General features: G+C 38.9%; 2 protein-coding genes across 2 annotated transcripts; both read right to left on the bottom strand.

Annotated features, from left to right (window-relative positions):
- Nucleotides 1-3,509: 3,509 nt before the first annotated feature.
- On the bottom strand, nucleotides 3,510-5,369 carry glod5 (glyoxalase domain containing 5). Its single transcript, XM_058396478.1, has 4 exons — nucleotides 5,189-5,369; nucleotides 4,648-4,803; nucleotides 3,934-4,089; nucleotides 3,510-3,819 (listed from the first exon to the last, which is right to left on the bottom strand). The coding sequence occupies exons 1-4, from the start codon at nucleotides 5,234-5,236 to the stop codon at nucleotides 3,697-3,699; spliced, it is 483 nt and encodes a 160-aa protein (XP_058252461.1). The 5' UTR covers nucleotides 5,237-5,369; the 3' UTR covers nucleotides 3,510-3,696.
- A 2,424-nt stretch (nucleotides 5,370-7,793) lies between these two features.
- Nucleotides 7,794-15,403, bottom strand: rlim (ring finger protein, LIM domain interacting). Its single transcript, XM_058397617.1, has 4 exons — nucleotides 15,235-15,403; nucleotides 12,816-13,019; nucleotides 10,641-10,772; nucleotides 7,794-10,524 (listed from the first exon to the last, which is right to left on the bottom strand). Exons 2-4 carry the CDS (start codon nucleotides 12,982-12,984, stop codon nucleotides 8,909-8,911), a joined length of 1,917 nt encoding a protein of 638 aa, XP_058253600.1. The 5' UTR covers nucleotides 12,985-13,019; nucleotides 15,235-15,403; the 3' UTR covers nucleotides 7,794-8,908.
- Between the last annotated feature and the right edge of the window lie 2,396 nt (nucleotides 15,404-17,799).

The following is a 17,799-nucleotide window of genomic DNA, read 5'->3' as shown; positions in this document are numbered from 1 at the left end:
TGATGGCTTACACAGAAATCTGGACATTTTTCCTGTATGACATCAGCAAAGGGCAGAATACAAAAGAACCAGGAAGCTATTGCATAAGTAGGTATTCTAACAGTTTCTAAATATCCTTAGAAGAAATTGTATTGTTTTGCTGTTTACTGCACCGTGAAATTCTTTGTTGGGGTCAGAGCGCAGGGTCAGCCATGATACAGCACGCCTGGAGCAGGGAGGGTTGGGGGTCTTGCTCAAGGGCCCAACAGTGGCATCTTGCCAGTGTTGGTGTTTGAACCCCGATCTTCAACCCAAAGTCTTAACCACTGGAGCTATCACCACCCAAGAAAGATTTTAAATGGCATTGTATCCGTACCAAATACACAAAGAAAAATATTTAGTATTCTAAAACAGAGAGCATTTAATTTAGTCCCTCTATTGTTGTTCCTCCACTCCAGATAGACCTCGCTTTGTGTACAGGGGCATTGTCATGCTGGAACATGTATTGGCTCTTTTACTTATCTTACTTCTTAATTCTACATCCTACCAAGATTCAAGAACATTGTGGGGGTTTTTTATACAAAATTATACAACCTTGCAGCAAGAGTTTGGGGAAGGCCAGCATATGATTGTGATGGTCAGGGCTTGACATACTGTATATTGGTTATATATATATATAAGTGTGTATTTATTACAAATTTTTATTTCTCACTGCCCACAGTCTAGCTGTTTAGATTATAAAGGTAGTGATAATGTGGCATTATATAAAATAATATAATAATCTCATTAACCATACATTGTATTGAAATACAATTTAAAGGTAAGTATTGATCAAGAGGAACTCATTTTAATAAAATGTTCTCCCCAAATATTCACAGTATTTCCAGGAGAAATTCTAAAACTTATACTATTCTTGCCTATTGTCTTGCTTCAGTGTACAGATTTCCCTATCCTACAAGGTTACCATTAAAAAACTCAATTAAAAATCATGAAATGTGTGACAATAAACTTGTACATGGACTGGGGTTGATATGGAATGGAAATATAAAAACATTATGTGTCTGGTACAAGGAAAAATGAGTTACAGGTAGTAAGAAAGGTGACGTGATGGCTGACACAGAAATCTGGACATTTTCCCTGTATGACATCAGCAAAGGGCAGAATACAAAAGAACCAGGAAGCTATTGCAGTAGGTACTCTAACAATTATATATAGTTAAATATTCTTAGAAGAAATTGTACTGTTTTGCTTACTCATATTTGCATAATGCCAACTCATTTGCATTCATTTACTTTCGTCTTTTTAAGTTCAATTCTGAAGGGCTTGTAAGCAGTAAGGGAAACATCATGTAATTTCTTTACACCTCCCCTGTAGACTGAAAAGTAGACAATTTCCTTAGTACTATTAATTACTTTCATAGAAAAGGAACACTACCTACTTATGCAAAATATGAATATGTTTCAGTGGAAACGTTAAGGTGACAGTAATGTAATTGATATAATAGCTGACATTTATTTCAGGGCCCTGAAAGTCCAGTCCATTCTAGTGAATCAGCTGTGAAACTTGCAAATATAAATATTTATTTTCACATCCTGCTTGGTTTATATTACATTTTATTTAACAAATGCATGACTGTACAGTGTGGAGATTGCTAATATCCTTTTTCCATTTTCCTCACTAACCATTTTTACTATTTAGTTCTCAGTTACTGGCCGAATCTCCTAGCTAGCTCTCATGCAAATGTAAAATTATGAATGTCAAAATGATTAGAGCTCATAAAAAAAAAGGAATCTGTGCTCTAACAGTTGACCTGTACATTTATAAATATTAACATTTCAAGCTTTGTTGGATTTTGACATTCTTCTACTCATCTTCTGTAGCAGAACAACATTCCTGACCTGGAACAGACTTGAGAAACTGTTCTGTGTGCTGTTCTCTCTTATCCACGTGAGCACAGGATGTAGCTCTGGGCACTAGGGTGTGTTTGAGGGAAACAAAACAGCATGACAATATGAGGCATGAGACCACACCATGGGACTTACCCTCCTGGAAAAACTTCTGTTTGAGTGCATTCCACAGAGCCAGAGTGCAAACACTGGAGCCTCTCCCACACACACACAGGCACACGTACACACAAACACATGTGACTGTATTAAATACAGTTATTCAGAACCCATTTAGTTTCCATTGCACACCTTGATGATGATGAACGAAAATAATGCACAATATTCCGATTCAACACACATCCATTTAAGCCCTAAACAGATAGATTTAGAAGCAATTATTTATTTCTAAATTATGATCAAGTAAATCAATATTGTAGCCTGTATCTAAAAAAGGACCTGTTTCAGCAGTCTCATTAATCATGTTTCATTTCCTACTGATTTCCTTAATTGAAATAATTTATTTTACTGCATATGTAGCAAAGATATGTCTGTATGCATAATGTTCTTATTGCAGTTGGTGAAATGAAGTAAAGTTGCTGTGTGAGTCTTTATTTCTTCATATGTTTTTGTGTTATTGCAAATAAATAAATAAATAAATGAATGAATAACTTGCTGGAGTAAGAAAAGAACCATTAAAGGCTTTCTTTTATATGACAATTTGGCATCAGAAATACGTAAAGATGTGTTAAATAGCGTAATTAGGCTTTTAAAAAACAAACAGCTCCCCCTTCAGGTTGAAATAGTTTTCCAGTCTTTGTGAGAGTCCCATAACTTCTCAAACTATCCTTTACTGACAAGACAAGGAAACCTGTCTATTCAAAATTCAATTATAATGGTAGTCAAAGGGCTGTTCTTGAATTCTGGCAAAAAAAAAAACAAAAACAAAAAACAAACATTTAATACAGTCAGCTGTGTGACGTGAATTTAAATTGACAACCATTACACTCAAACAACAGAGGTTAATAGAGGATGAAACAGACATGAGAGAAAGTCTTCCATCTATTCTTTACACCGATTATCCTACTGAGTCACGGGGAACCTGAAGTCTATCCCAGGAGACAAGGCAGGGCACACCCTGGACAAGGATGCCAGTCTATCATATTCACACACACACACACACATACACATACATACAATTTAGAGATGCCAATCAACAAACAACGCATAGGGGAGGAACCCAGAGTACCCAGAGGAAACCGCTGAGGTACGTTGAAAACCACCAAGCCAATATACCCCCAAGAGGAAGCCTTAAATGCTCCTAAAATAGTACTTATGTAGTTTTATTGAACACTGGGTGCTACAGTTACTACAATGTGGTATCCAAGCACTAACTTTTTCCATACTGAATGTAAAATAGTGACTCTCAATACTGAAGTTAAAGAAACACTGTTTTAAGACAGTGACCTTAAATGAAGTGATTGAAATGGAAAATATGGATTTACAGATTAGCTCAACATTGTGACACAAGGGTATGCTAATAGAGTTTGTGGATCAGTTGAGACCCTTAGTTTGGTGTCAATATTTTGAAGATTTGCTATATAATTAAGCCAACAAATGTAATAAATGTATTTCCAGAACAGAAACTCTCAAAAAAACATGATATATTTTATTGCATTTGCCATAGGCATCTACCAGAAATGTACATTTTCAAAAGTGTTACAGTTTTGTATTTTCACAATTCTTTCGGATGATTTTGGTCCAGGATTTATTGTTAAGAGAGTAACAGACAAATATCAGATTCCTCCACAATTAGTGTGCTGTTGTTCAAGTCTTAGTTGCTATAGTTGGAAACTTCTATCAGGTTGTGGTCAGGGTCTCGGAAGTACAGGGACTTGATGGGGCCGACCGCTCCTGTCCTCTCGACTGGCCCTTCCTCAATCTTCACACCACATTCCTGTTAATAGTTAAGGGGAAAAAATATAAGCAAATCAAAATTTCTAAAAATAGAACTCATTATTGCATATTGTTCTTTTGTGTGAAAGACTGGATTGTTCTGAATTAGATGCACCTTCAGATGGGCAGCGACTGTTTCTAGTGGGGTCTTCGTGATGAGACAAAGATCGGCTGAGCCCGGCACAGGATTATTGGCTTTTGGCTCAAACTCTTTCCCAACCTCATGTAGGTTGAATTTCTGCTCTCCAAAGCTCAATGCTTTACGGTTTCCCTAAGATGTAGAACAGAGTAAATATGTTTGTGGGATAAAGCTGATAAATACGTAACATTCACATTACACATCACAGTGTAGGGAACATAAGAACACAACAATTCTAAATGATTTGTAATGAAGAATTCCTGAACTGAAGATGAACAGGGGGCTTGATGGATGGATGGATGGAAGGAAGGAAGGAAGGAAGGAAGGAAGGAAAGGAATGGAGGAAAGAAGGAAAGGAATGGAGAAAGGAAGGAAATGAATGAATGAATGAATGAATGAATGAATGAAGGGAATGGAGGAAGGAAGAAAAGGAATGAATGAAGGAAGGAAGGATTAACTAATACACAGCGGTGAAAATGCATGCATTATCAATTGTCAGCAAGTAAACATTTCCGTTTAAGCTTGTTCTTCTGAAAACTCATCCACTGCTTAATGCGCGTTATTGGTACACTGCTGCCCCCGTGTGGTAACTCATATTACAACAACACAATATTTCTATCACTAACAGAAGAGACTGGAGAGGCCATTGTTGCATGCGTTGTCAGGGTGCTACAGGTGGTCTAGATCTACCTTAAATGTAACTACACCCATTCCCAAGACTGAAGAGTAGAAATCCGTGCTTCTCTTCACATCCCGAACCGTCAGCACGAGATGATCCAGATGGCTGATCTGAACCGGACACGAGCTTTTCAGGCGAGCTCGGACTGCTCCACTCCAAACAGCCGACTTTATAAGACATGAATAAAAAGAAATATGTCATTCAAACGTCACATATATTTGCCTTTGTATTCAGCAGAATTCAATCACGTGTATTACCCTTTTACTTTTGTCTTTACTTTTCCGCTAGTACTAGCATATTTACGGTACAAGGAAATTCGCTTACGGAATAAGCACAGGTTTATTAAACTAAAAATCTAATTTTCGCTTTAGGTTTAAATTGTTCATAAAAACATAATAATATATGACATGTAACACATCCAATAATTTTATGTTTTCGAAATTTTACTTCAAAAGCGCATACTCTGTTAAAGTACGGAAGTGTTCAGTCATTCAAATTTATAATACAGTAATGAAATCAGGAAATTTGTTAAGTTACAATGGCGATAGTTACCGTTGTGTAGATTCCCTGTCGGAAAAAGCCACAGATTCGTAAAGCCATGACAGCAGTCAATAAACTGTCTGCTTCTTCGCTAAACACTCTGGAAAAGCTCGATAACCTCGTTCCGTTTCAATGTGAAATACCTTTTACCGTAATGACAGAAACTTCTCAAACAATGACTATATCCTCCATCCTTCCATTTTCTGAACTGCTTATCCCACACAGGGCCTCAGGGATCCTGGATCCTATCCCAGGAGACTCGTGACACAAGATCTGGACAGTGTGTTAGTCCATCACAGGGCACAATCACCACCACTAACAATTAATCAGTCTACCTTGGACCACTGAAGCAAGGGGGCGAGCATCAAACTCCACAGGATTCAAACCACCAACCTGGAGGTGGGAGACAAACGTGCTAACCACCAAACCTGACAGTACACTATAGTGCAAAATGTTTTGGGACACCCCTCCAAATCACTGAATTTCATTTTCAGGGTCCCTTAGTTCCAGTGAAAGGGACTCTTAATGCTTCAGCATACCAAGACATTTTGGACAATTTCATGCACCCAACTTTGTGGGAACAGTTTGGGGATGACCCTTTCCTGTTCCAACATGACTGCACACCATTGCACAAAGCAAGGTCCATAAAGACAAAGATGGCACACTATGGAGACTTTCTGCCCACTAGGTGCTGTCTCTAATGAAGTTTTGCACAGCACTGATAGAAATTACAGTAGAAAACAGCCTATTGTGCAAAATCATAAATGGATGTAAAATGTGTCATTTATATAGTGTGTGTATGTATATATATATATATATATATATACACTGCAAACATTTGCATAAATATTTGCATCCCAACAAATTTGAGCTGTTGATGTTGAAGTGCTTGAGTTAACTGACAGTGAGATACTGGTTACCCTGAAGATGGATAAATTCTAATTTTAGCATGTGATTAATTTCTAATAGTCCATAGCAATTTCCTATTATATTTTATATTCCTATTTCCTATAAAATATATATATATATATATATAAATATCTATCTCTATCTCTCTCTCTATATATAGATATATATAAATATAAATATAAATAATATAATATAATTATATATAGATATATATAAATATAAATAATATAATTATATATATATATATATATATCAACATCTCAACAGCTCAAATTTGTTGGGATGCAAATATTTATGCAAATGTTTGCAGTGGTATATTTAGCTAAAGGACTAGTCTAAGAAAAGGTTTCTTTTCTTTCTGTATAGACATTTATAGTACGGTTTATACTGGATTCTATTTCATTGGCAGCTTTCTAATAATATAACAAACACTTAAAGCAATGAATAAATAGCCATAAATGTTTACAATGGCTTAATAAACAGACTTCCATAGCTTTACACTTTCAAATCATACACGATTGCAATGAGCTCAATCTTTTGTTGTTAAATATAATAGAAAGCACTGTGTTGGCATCTAATCTGCTGTTTAAAGCTCCAGGTGGTGTCTTTTTTTTTGTACCAAATAAGACAGAAAATAAATAAATAAATAAATAAATAAATACAAACACATGATGTCCGTTGTAATAGCCACAGGGTCTGAAATGGTTTACTGTCAACGTTAAACATTAAGTGACTGATTTTTTAGTCACCAGAATGCAGGTTTACAAACACGATCCAGATCTTATTCTTATAGCCAATGAATAAAAAGCTCTCACTCATGCATAACTACCCAGGTTTACGCAGAATAAAAATAGGATGTTATATATAAATAATTAGTGTTTTCACATACTTAGATATTTTACACACACACACACACACACACACACACACACACACACACACACACCCACACCATGGCTTAAAGGAACCCATATTTCCCAGTTGTTGCCGTGTCTAACAATGCAGAAAAATGCTTGTGGAGAGAACAGGTGCACAAAACTTTCAACCAAAGAAATAAGTAATGAATACAGCAGCCAACGTTAAGCCCAAACCCCCACAAAACAACTTTAGGAACATCTATTATTGGTTAAAGCCTATAAAACTTGTTTTCTTGCTTGATTTAAGATAGAAATGCACACCTACGTACATTGTTTCCTGAAGTTCAGAAGCTCATACTATGACTCATTCAGGTTAATAATAGAGCAAACTGAACATAAGGTGAGAGAACGCGAGAAAGTACTGACAATGTGCAGAACTAGAATTCATTTCAGCAAAAGTCCAAGGAGTACCACATTCAAATTTATTAAATGTCACCACCACAGTCTCGGAAAGTGCACGGAGTTCGAAGCACTCTGGGTTCAATTAGCACAACACACTGGTATAGGGTGATTTTTTTTTTAATGTGTTCAGTTTGTCAGCATAATTGGAGACCTAAAATTAGTGAGTTAGCCATACAAGTGACTAACTAAAATATTTTAACTGAAAGCCTATACATACTTAAAAAAAAAAAAAAAAAAAAAAGCAACAACGCCACCCTGTTGAATAAAATGCAACTTGCATTTATAAAACAATCTGAACTATATTTGGGCTGCAATAAAGGACATCGGAGGCTGCATGCCAATAGTGCAAAAAAAAAAAAAGAAAAAAAAGTCAGAATACTTGCGATGGGTTCCAAGGATTAAGACAACTTGATTGTTTTTGTCTGTCTTTACTCATTCTTCAGAACTCTTCAACCAGAAACTTTATTTAACAAATACATTAAAAACCTATTATTGGATAAGATGAAGAAAATAACCTTCAGTGTTTCAGTTCGCCACAACAGAGTAGTGCTATTGCAACACACAGAAGACGTAGAGAAACGTTGTTTCCAGGAGATAGCTCTTCAATTCGAACTTGAATCTCGAAGTTTATACAGATCAAATTCTACTTTTTTGTTGTTGTTGTAAATATTGCACTAGCATTTGTGATATGTAGGCAAGTCTTTTAGTCGGAAATAGAAAGTGATATGATTTGATCTTGGGCCTTGGGAGTAAATACAGCATGATGGCATTATATAGGGCTTGAAAGTCACATTCGCCACACAATTTGCCACACAACAATACTCAGGAACGCTCCTTCTTTACAAAAAGAAAAGAAATCAGTAAGATATTCCATACAGATTAAATTAAGGCTAAAATGGATTTTCAAGACCTTCTAATGACAATATATTAGACTAGGTTTCATTAATGTGTGAGGAAACAGTTCTTAGCTGAAGTAAAGCTTCTGGTTGGCCAAACTGGAAACTCAATTATAGATCATTTAATAGCATTAAATCTTTTTACACTTATGTATAATGAAGGAAAAATGTTACTTATTAACTTTCACTGAGAACTTAAAAATGGTGTCCAAATTGCAATTACAATGGAGTAAAACAATTCTTTAGGTAATCCAAAAGCAATAAATCGTACATAAATATATCTTTTGACTACCAGAATGCCTGCTTTCCACCTAATCAAACTGCACCCAGTCTAACGTATAAGCACAAATTATTAGTTCTTAATTCTTAATCACAAGGTTGCAAGGTAATCAAACATATTTTGGATAAATAACATTTACTATTTTATTGGAACCTTAAGTATGTAAAAGTCTGGATTTGAGCTGAAGTGAAGTGTCTCTGTAAATGTACTCTACACATCTCATCAAGCTGATACTCTAACATAGTTTGCGTGTCTGTGAGACACGATTCATTACAAGGTACCAAATGTTATAATAAGGCGAAAGAATAGCATGAAGTTTGATAAGAGTCTAGACAACGCTCTCTCTGTTGGCAGAAACAAGGACTGCCCTGCGACAGATGGGGCAAGTTGAATTCTCTGAAAGCCAACGGTCAATGCAATGCACGTGGTACTCATGTGAGCAGGGAAGTTTACGAAGCTTGTTGCCTTCAGCATACTCTGTAATGCAGACACTACAGGTCTTGAGTGCATCACTCTCACCGAAATTTCGCATGGAGAGGTTATCGATTTGCTCTTTGGTGAGGCCCCTGGGCTGATCATCATCTTCATCATTGAGCAAGAAGAAATGTGCAAGTCGCAGAAAGGGCAAAGAGCCAGAATCCTCTAGGCTGATAGGAGCTCGTTGCCTCGCCCTGCTCTCTCGGAGAGCTGCACCACTGTCCTCCCTCTCTTCAGTCTGTGCTTCAGAGCCACTCTGATTTGAGCCTCCTGCCCCAGGTGATGGCTCAGTAGAGGGGCTTCCAGCATCTGGATTTCCCAGAGCATCTGCGAGATCTGCCGCGGGGTTGGAGCCACGGCTTGAGTCTGTGGAGTCCGAGTCAGAGTCCATGAAGTAACTGAGTTCACCAAAGCCAGTCATGATCTGACGGATCATGGACTGCAGGGCCATGGAGGTGGCCTCACCAAGACCGGCGTCTGAGATCCTCCTGATGGGAATGCGAATAGTGCTGACGTACGTCCTCACACCTGCTCGCTCTGAACGCGAAAAGGTCCTGCGAAAGCCTCCACGCTCTGTTTCATACAAGAAAGTGTTGTTGGAGGTCTGTGATCGAGAGCGGGTGCGGTTGGCAATGCTGTCTCTCTCACGGTACTCGCCCGGTCGCACCCTACGAACCTGCAAGTCCAGCATTATTGTTGGAGGACGACGGGCTGAAGCACCTGCTTCTCCTGAAGATGCTTCAGTTTCCTGGGGAGACTGAGGTGCTGGTTGGGGCTCTGTAGTTGCTACAGTTTCCTCACTTTCTAACTGTATATTCTGCCGAGAAAAAGCATGTAGTCGTGTCCTGTAGCTGCTGCCTACCTGAACTTCTGGAACAGGATCAGGACTTCGAGAGGGAAGTCCATGGCGAGCTTGCGGAAGCCCATCTAACTGGTCCAGACTGAGAGCTAAATGACTCCTAGCTGTTCGCGCCCTGGTTCTGCGCTGTTCTGGGCTTGGACTACGAGCTCTAATCTGGCCTCTACTTGGGCGCTCTACTGGAGGAGGACTTGGAGGAAGTGGAACCTGAATTTGTGGACTTGCCGGCCGGGTTGCAACTGGGCTAGTAGGTGCAGGAAGCTCTGGTTCAACTATAACAGCCATCTCTTCCACCACTGGCTCTTCAACCACCTCTGCCGCCTCCATGGGTGTCTCAGGTTCAGGCGCAGTGCCACTAGCACGGCTTTGGTCTGCATCTAGCCGATCGGCCTCAGTCTGTGTTTGCTGCTCAGCAATGTTGCGATTGATGTTTATCTCCAAGCTGAAGCGGAAGTCTCCGCTGCTTGGATTGGTTCGGCTCACCGCCCGCCACGACTGGTTGCCCCGGTGCCCGCTTCTTGTGGTGTTGCCTGTTTGACGAACAGTGTTGAGCCAGTCAAGAAGAGTGTCACCATTAGATGCTTCATCTGTACCCTCTGCCTCTGAAACTGGAGAAAACCACATTTTGCAGACATGTTTAGATCTGAGTGTCCAACACGTTTAAAAAACCAATTGCACAATGTGAACTAATAATTTATACGTGAGGGCAAGCAGTCAAACATACCTCTGGGTTCTGCCCTGCTGACTTCAGGACTATTGTTGCTGTTGGTGCTGCTGCTACTGCTACTGTGTGGTTGTTCAGGGCCATCCCTAATTTGATGAAGGCGGTTCAACAACTCTTCCTCAGTAATTTCACCTGATAAAAAAACATACAATGCATGTTAAAATAATGATCCATTTTTATATCTTGTGTCTGTGAAATGGTTTGTATGCTTATATGGCTGTTTAAGGACAGATGAGATGCCAAGGTTGGTAAGCATCTCTTTATTCAGTGACTTCTTATCAGGGAACAACAAAAGAAATTGAAAGAAAGGACAGAAATAAACAAACATCACCAGGAATATCAATTCTTTATTTAGAAATTCATGACATATAATGACATCAATAAACAAAACATTGAATACACATTATAAAAAGAAAACTTGTAAAATACTGCATATCCGACTTTTGGTCTTTGAGTTGATCAAAACTAGTTCAGTTTTAATGGGGGGGGCATATTGTATAACAAAGAAACCTATACACTGAAAGAAAATAAAAGCAAAACAATAGATTATATAAGTCTTGACAGGTTGTACCAGTAGCACACAGATTCAGTTTACAGAAGTAACAGAGAATGCCCAAACGCTAAGCTACAAGATATAAAAATGATAAAAAAATCAAATGTCCACTTGTAATGAGAAGGAACAAATATATTGTAAGCAATTATTCAATACAATGTACTGAAGACTGCATGCCCAATTGCAGACATTAATGAATAGGGCAGGTGATTCATAGCCACAAGTGATGCATTGCTTAAAACTGTGAGTGACACATCATATAGTGTTTATGAAGGAAGACTCATCTGGTTCCCTTATTTTATATTGCTTTCCCAATTTGTTATAGAAAGAATTAACACAAATAATACTTAAACCAGGCATTAATGCTGTTGGTTTCTGTGCAACATTACGGGCTTGCATTGTGCTCAACAACCTAATATTACTACATTTTCCCCAGATATAGTAGCAGTGGGTGCTACAGCGTATGGCTAGGAAAATGTACTGCTGTATGTACCTGACCATACAGCCGGAAGCAGACCACCAAACATTAGTGGCTAGATAAGGAGGGCATTTGTCAGAGAAGCAACTATCAGATATAGTTATATATAAAACATATATAAAAGATATATGAGAGAGAGAGAGAGAGACTCATCAGCCACTATAAAGTTCATCACAAAGATATGTTTGTAGAGGAATCACATAAAAACTTAATTTATAAATACAGCCAACTACTAGCCTTTATTTCCACATATCTTGTCACACAAAACCAAGGTATACATGATTGAAAGAGCTCAAAAGCATGTACCACCACTACAAGTATAAAAAAAATCCTACAATACTCGGAAGTTAGAGATGTCAAGACAAAGTCGAATATGCAGAATTTCACTATGAATGTTTGTTCTTTCCAACATAATAAGATGGTGTATGTTCAGTTTATAACTGCTGTTCATAAAAAACTTGTGAACCAGGAACAGGACATTACTGAAAACCACCGGACTTACCAGGACAAGAATTGTCCAATCAATGCCATCTCCTGGCAGGGGCCTCGGCTAAAGGATGCTCCAAAACAACATTCCTTGCCACTATCCTGGGACAGAAATGAACTGGACATCTTCAGAGTGCCGTGAAATTGTGTGGTGGTTTCGTTTTGAGCACAAAACGAAATTCAAAGCATGAGGACAAAAAAAAAAAAAACCCAGCCACACACACACAAAAAAGTTAGCTCTCCTTTTCGGCAATAAACCTTTTGGTAATAACTTTTCCAGTAGTCTTTTACTAGTGAAATGCCATACATAAACCTAATAAAGAAAAATGAAGAAAATCACAAATAATCAATTTGCTCATTAAAGTTTACAATTATCCAGGACGACTGCCACAAAGTACCACCCTTAATTTGTGTGCTACAAGATTCTACATGAGAGAAGAGTATCCAATGTGTCAATATCCACAGTATCAATAACTCTCCCAACTACAAAGATTTTAAGGTAAGCCACCAGTGGAGGAAATGGGGGGAAAAAAAGAAACAAAAAATATCTACATGTAAAGGGACCAAACTGTAATGGAGTAAGGCGCACTTGTGTTTTAAAACCTTTAAAAATCAAATGTTACAAACAGAAATAAACAGTAAGGAACAGTATAGTTACCTGGTGTGCCAAGAAGATTGTTGTCTCTCATAAGCCTGTATTCCTCCTCACTCAGATTGTTAACAAACTGGTAGAAGGCCTCCTCTCTGTGAAGGCGGTCCTGTTGTTGCCTGCGTTGTGAATCAGCCTGTTCACTACTGCCCTGCTCTGCATTGTCTGAGCCCTCCATTGCAGTCAAACCTAGAAAGAATATGTCAGCACCACCTGGAAGGATGAAAAGGCAAAGATCTGCAAATGTTTTCAACACAAGTACAACAAGCAAATTATGATTATCCATATGAAATAGTTAACTCTGGGTCTTCGTAAACTTCACGTGACCAGAATCCATGGTTATCTTTTTTCTGTTTGACACGGCTCATACTTTAGCCAGGGGTTAACAATTAATCCTGGTTATTTATAGTCTGACATTTCACACGGGACATTTCTAAACCCTGGGTTCTTAGTTGCATATTTGCACTGTCAACAACTATGATTAAAGAAAGACAGCATGCAACCAATTTAAACACTACACATTTGGCACCACAATGCGAGGTTAAGAATGCAAAAGCCATGCTAAAATTGCTTCAGATCAGTGTTTCTTTACCCCGGGTAAAAAGATGCATTACCCTCACTTCTAAATTTCAAATATAATCTACCCTGGGTTAACACCAGGGTACAGAATTACCATAACTATGGGTTAACACCAGGGTACAGAATGACGATAACCATGGGTTAAAAGCATGGTATAGACCGACGATAACCCGGGATTAAAAGCAGGGTATAGACCAACGATAACCCGGGATTAAGAGCAGGATATAGAATGAAAATAACCCAGGATTAAAAGCAGGGTATAGAACGATGATAACCCGGAATTAAAAGCAGGGTATAGAACGACCATAACCCGAGATTAAAAGCAGAGTATAGAACGACCATAACCTGGGATTAAAAGCAGGGTATAGAACGACCATAACCCTGCATTAAAAGCAGGGTATAGAACGACCATAACCTGGGATTAAAAGCAGGGTATAGAACGAAAATAACCCGGAATTAAAAGCAGGGTATAGACGACCATAACCCGAGATTAAAAGCAGAGCATAGAACGACCATAACCCTGCATTAAAAGCAGGGTATAGAACGACCATAACCTGGGATTAAAAGCAGGGTATAGAACAAAAATAACCTGGGATTAAAAGCAGGATACTGAATGAAAATAACCTGGGATTAAAAACTGGGTATAGAACAACAATAACCTGGGGTAAAAAGCAGTGTAAAAAGCCATACTGCACTGCACTGACAATGTTTTTTGTCCAAATGACTTCAATATCTAGAGATGGTTAGTATAACTGGTCATACAGGGATTACCTCCTTTTTGGTACATTGCATAATTTTCATTGTTGCCATGCACATCAGATTATTTCTATTAAGTGATTGGATTCTTGTGGAATCAAGTATTTCACCACCAATAAAAACAATAAAAAGTGAAATAATAAAAAGATGGTCTGCCAGTTTAACCAGCTCCGCCTGTGTTTTGGCAGCTGGTAGCTGTCGTGAACTCCATCAGATCCCTTTATAACGTGTTAATACGTATCTTACGAGCTGGCCTTAAAAATGGACACTGACAGAGGAAATAAAAACAAAATGGCATCGTAAAAGGAATCCAACACGGCAACTAATCGTGACAACTAGATTACCAATGACCAGGCAACACATCCTGAACTGCACACATCCTCAGACAGATGATCCAATTAAAGCAGAAGTCCGGCTGATTAGCTAGCTAGCGAGCAGCTTCTTACGAAAAGAGCCAAAATTAGACAATAAACCAAAGCTTCTTACTCTTAAACATCACCACATCCATTATAACGCTGAAAGATTTAGTCATCCATATCTACGGCAAGACCATGTAAGAGCAGTTATCGAAAAACACTGCCATTGTTATTAGTGTTAGCTAATAAGTCATGTCAATGATAACCATTCGGCTAAGTAAACTAGCTAAACAAGTTCTCTCACACGAAAATGAAAAGTCAGCAGGGTTTCACCAAAACATAACGAGAACACTAATGTCACTTATGATCAAACTAGTGAAATATCACCATTGTTAACAGATAAAGGGATCATTACCTTTGTTTGCACAAACCCCGTTTCCTTTGAAATGAGCTACCTGCTAGTTAGCTTCTCAAAGGCCTTATCACTTCCGACAGTTTTATAGCTAAGCTAAAGCTAAGGATCCATTAAAAAATGAGCACGTGTTGCACTATTTACGGATTAAAAGCTATTGTTCCAGACCCTAGCTAAAGAGAACCCCAATACAGGAGAACGGGGTCAGATTTGATATTCTGGCCTCTAACTGCGTATTTTAGCCAACGAGTCAGCTAGCACAGTTAGCAGGACACGAGCTACAGCTCCTTGGTCGGTATATATAAAACAACGACTGAAAGATTACCTTTTTCAAAACCGTTGATTTTGATCCTAATCTTCAGGGCGATGTGTCTTAGTGTGTGTTTCAAAAACAGCGATCTTTTCCGGCATTAGGAAGAATCTATTTTCTCGAACATCAGACCATCCGCTATCTTCGCGCTAGTTTCCGTTTCCGGTGTGTAAGGAATGATGGGAAATCTTACGAAAGACAGGAATCGTTTGACGACTCCTTTGTGAAACAACATCGTTAGAGGAAAGACAAGTGTGACTACATTACAGTATTAGTTAAAATATATTTTATTTTATATTTTATATATATATATATTTATATTATACATTTACATATTATATATATATATATATATATATATATATATATATATATATATTTATATTATACATTTACATACTATATATATATATATATATATATATATATATATATATATATATATATATATATATATATATATATTTTATAATTATATTTTATACTTTTATACTTATATATATTTTACACTACTCACAAAAAGTTAAGGATATTCGGCTTACCTAAAATGCACTATAACCTTTACAGGTGAACTTAATTTGACCTTCTCTACACTTTTGAATGCACATGTCCAACTGTCCAGTGTTTCAGTACTTTTTTCATAACTTGCTGTTCTTTAACAAGGTGCTTAACGGCAAAATTCACAACTGGTGTTTGATCCATGAACCGACCAATAAATTTTCTGGTTCAATTAGAATTGGTATTTAAACAGTCCTCTTCATCATGCTGTTCACATTTTGACATCATGAGACTAAGACCACACCCAACAATTGATCAACAGTACCTCACCATTGTGAGGCTTCAAACAGGATGTTCTCAGAGGGAAGTGGCCACTGAGCTTAGAGTGTCACAGAGTGTCATCAGCAGCCAAGTGTCACGTCAGACCATTTGGAACCGTTTACATCAGCGTGGTCTGCGTGCTAGACGACCTGCAAGGGTACCTGACCACACCAACAGGCACAGGCATCGGGCCAGGGAGCATTTACGCTCCCTATTTACGCATTGACGAGGGACCAGTGGGCCTCAGTGCTGTTCTCTGATGAAAGTCGATTCACGTTGAGCAAAAATGATGGCTGCCAACGATGTTGGAGACGTCAAGGAGAGCGCTATGTATCAGCCACTGTTGTGGTAGTGTTACAGTCTGGGCAGGTGTGTCTACTCAATACAGAACTGCCCTACATCTTGTGAATGGTACAGTGACAAGCCAATACTACCTGAATAACATCATTAATTCAGTCATTGTGCCCCTGCATGAACAACACAGGCCTAATTTCATCTTCATGGACAACAATGCTCCAGCTTATCAAGGTCGCATCATTAGGGAACGTCTGCTGGAGGCTGGGGTACCTCAAATGGAGTGGCCTGCACTTTCTCCAGACCTGAATCCCATAGAAAACCTATGGGATCAGCTGAGTCGCTGTGTAGAGGTTCGTAACCCTGCACCACAGAACCTCAATGACCTGAGGTCCGCCATTCAAGAAGAGTGGAATGCCATGCCTCAGCAGACCATAAGTGGACTCGTGAACAGCATAAGACATCGTTGTCAAGCTGTAATTGATGGTCAAGGGCACATGACAAATTATTGAGACGTTGACATTTTTTGTTGTGGTATACCCACCACTGTTGTTGGCTTTTGTTTCAATAAATTGCATGCTTCAACTTTTTGTGATTAGTGTGTATATATATATACACTATATTGCCAAAAGTATTCGCTCACCTGCCTTGACTCGCATATGAACTTAAGTGACATCCCATTCCTAATCCATTGGGTTCAATATGACGTCGGTCCACCCTTTGCAGCTATAACAGCTTCAACTCTTCTGGGAAGGCTGTCCACAAGGTTTAGGAGTGTGTTTATGGGAATTTTTGACCATTCTTCCAGAAGCGCATTTGTGAGGTCACACACTGATGTTGGACAAGAAGGCCTGGCTCTCAGTCTCCGCTATAATTCATCCCAAAGGTGTTCTATCGGGTTGAGGTCAGGACTCTGTGCAGGCCAGTCAAGTTCATCCACACCAGACTCTGTCATCCATGTCTTTATGGACCTTGCTTTGTGCACTGGTGCACAGTCATGTTGGAAGAGGAAGGGGCCAGCTCCAAACTGTTCCCACAAAGTTGGGAGCATGGAATTGTCCAAAATGTCTTGGTATGCTGAAGCATTCAGAGTTCCTTTCACTGGAACTAAGGGGCCAAGCCCAGCCCCTGAAAAACAACCCCACACCATAATCCCCCCTCCACCAAACTTTACACTTGGCACAATGCAGTCAGACAAGTACCGTTCTCCTGGCAACCGCCAAACCCAGACTCGTCCATCAGATTGCCAGATGGAGAAGCGCGATTCGTCACTCCAGAGAACGCGTCTCCACTGCTCTAGAGTCCAGTGGCAGCGTGCTTTACACCACTGCATCCGACGCTTTGCATTGCACTTGGTGATGTATGGCTTGGATGCAGCTGCTCAGCCACGGAAACCCATTCCATGAAGCTCTCTGCGCACTGTTCTTGAGCTAATCTGAAGGCCACATGAAGTTTGGAGGTCTGTAG

This window comes from Hemibagrus wyckioides, linkage group LG08, assembly GCF_019097595.1.
Source record: "Hemibagrus wyckioides isolate EC202008001 linkage group LG08, SWU_Hwy_1.0, whole genome shotgun sequence".
Taxonomy (NCBI): domain Eukaryota; kingdom Metazoa; phylum Chordata; class Actinopteri; order Siluriformes; family Bagridae; genus Hemibagrus; species Hemibagrus wyckioides.
The sequence above is the reverse complement of the archived record's forward strand: the minus strand, read 5'-3'. Positions and strand labels throughout refer to the sequence as shown.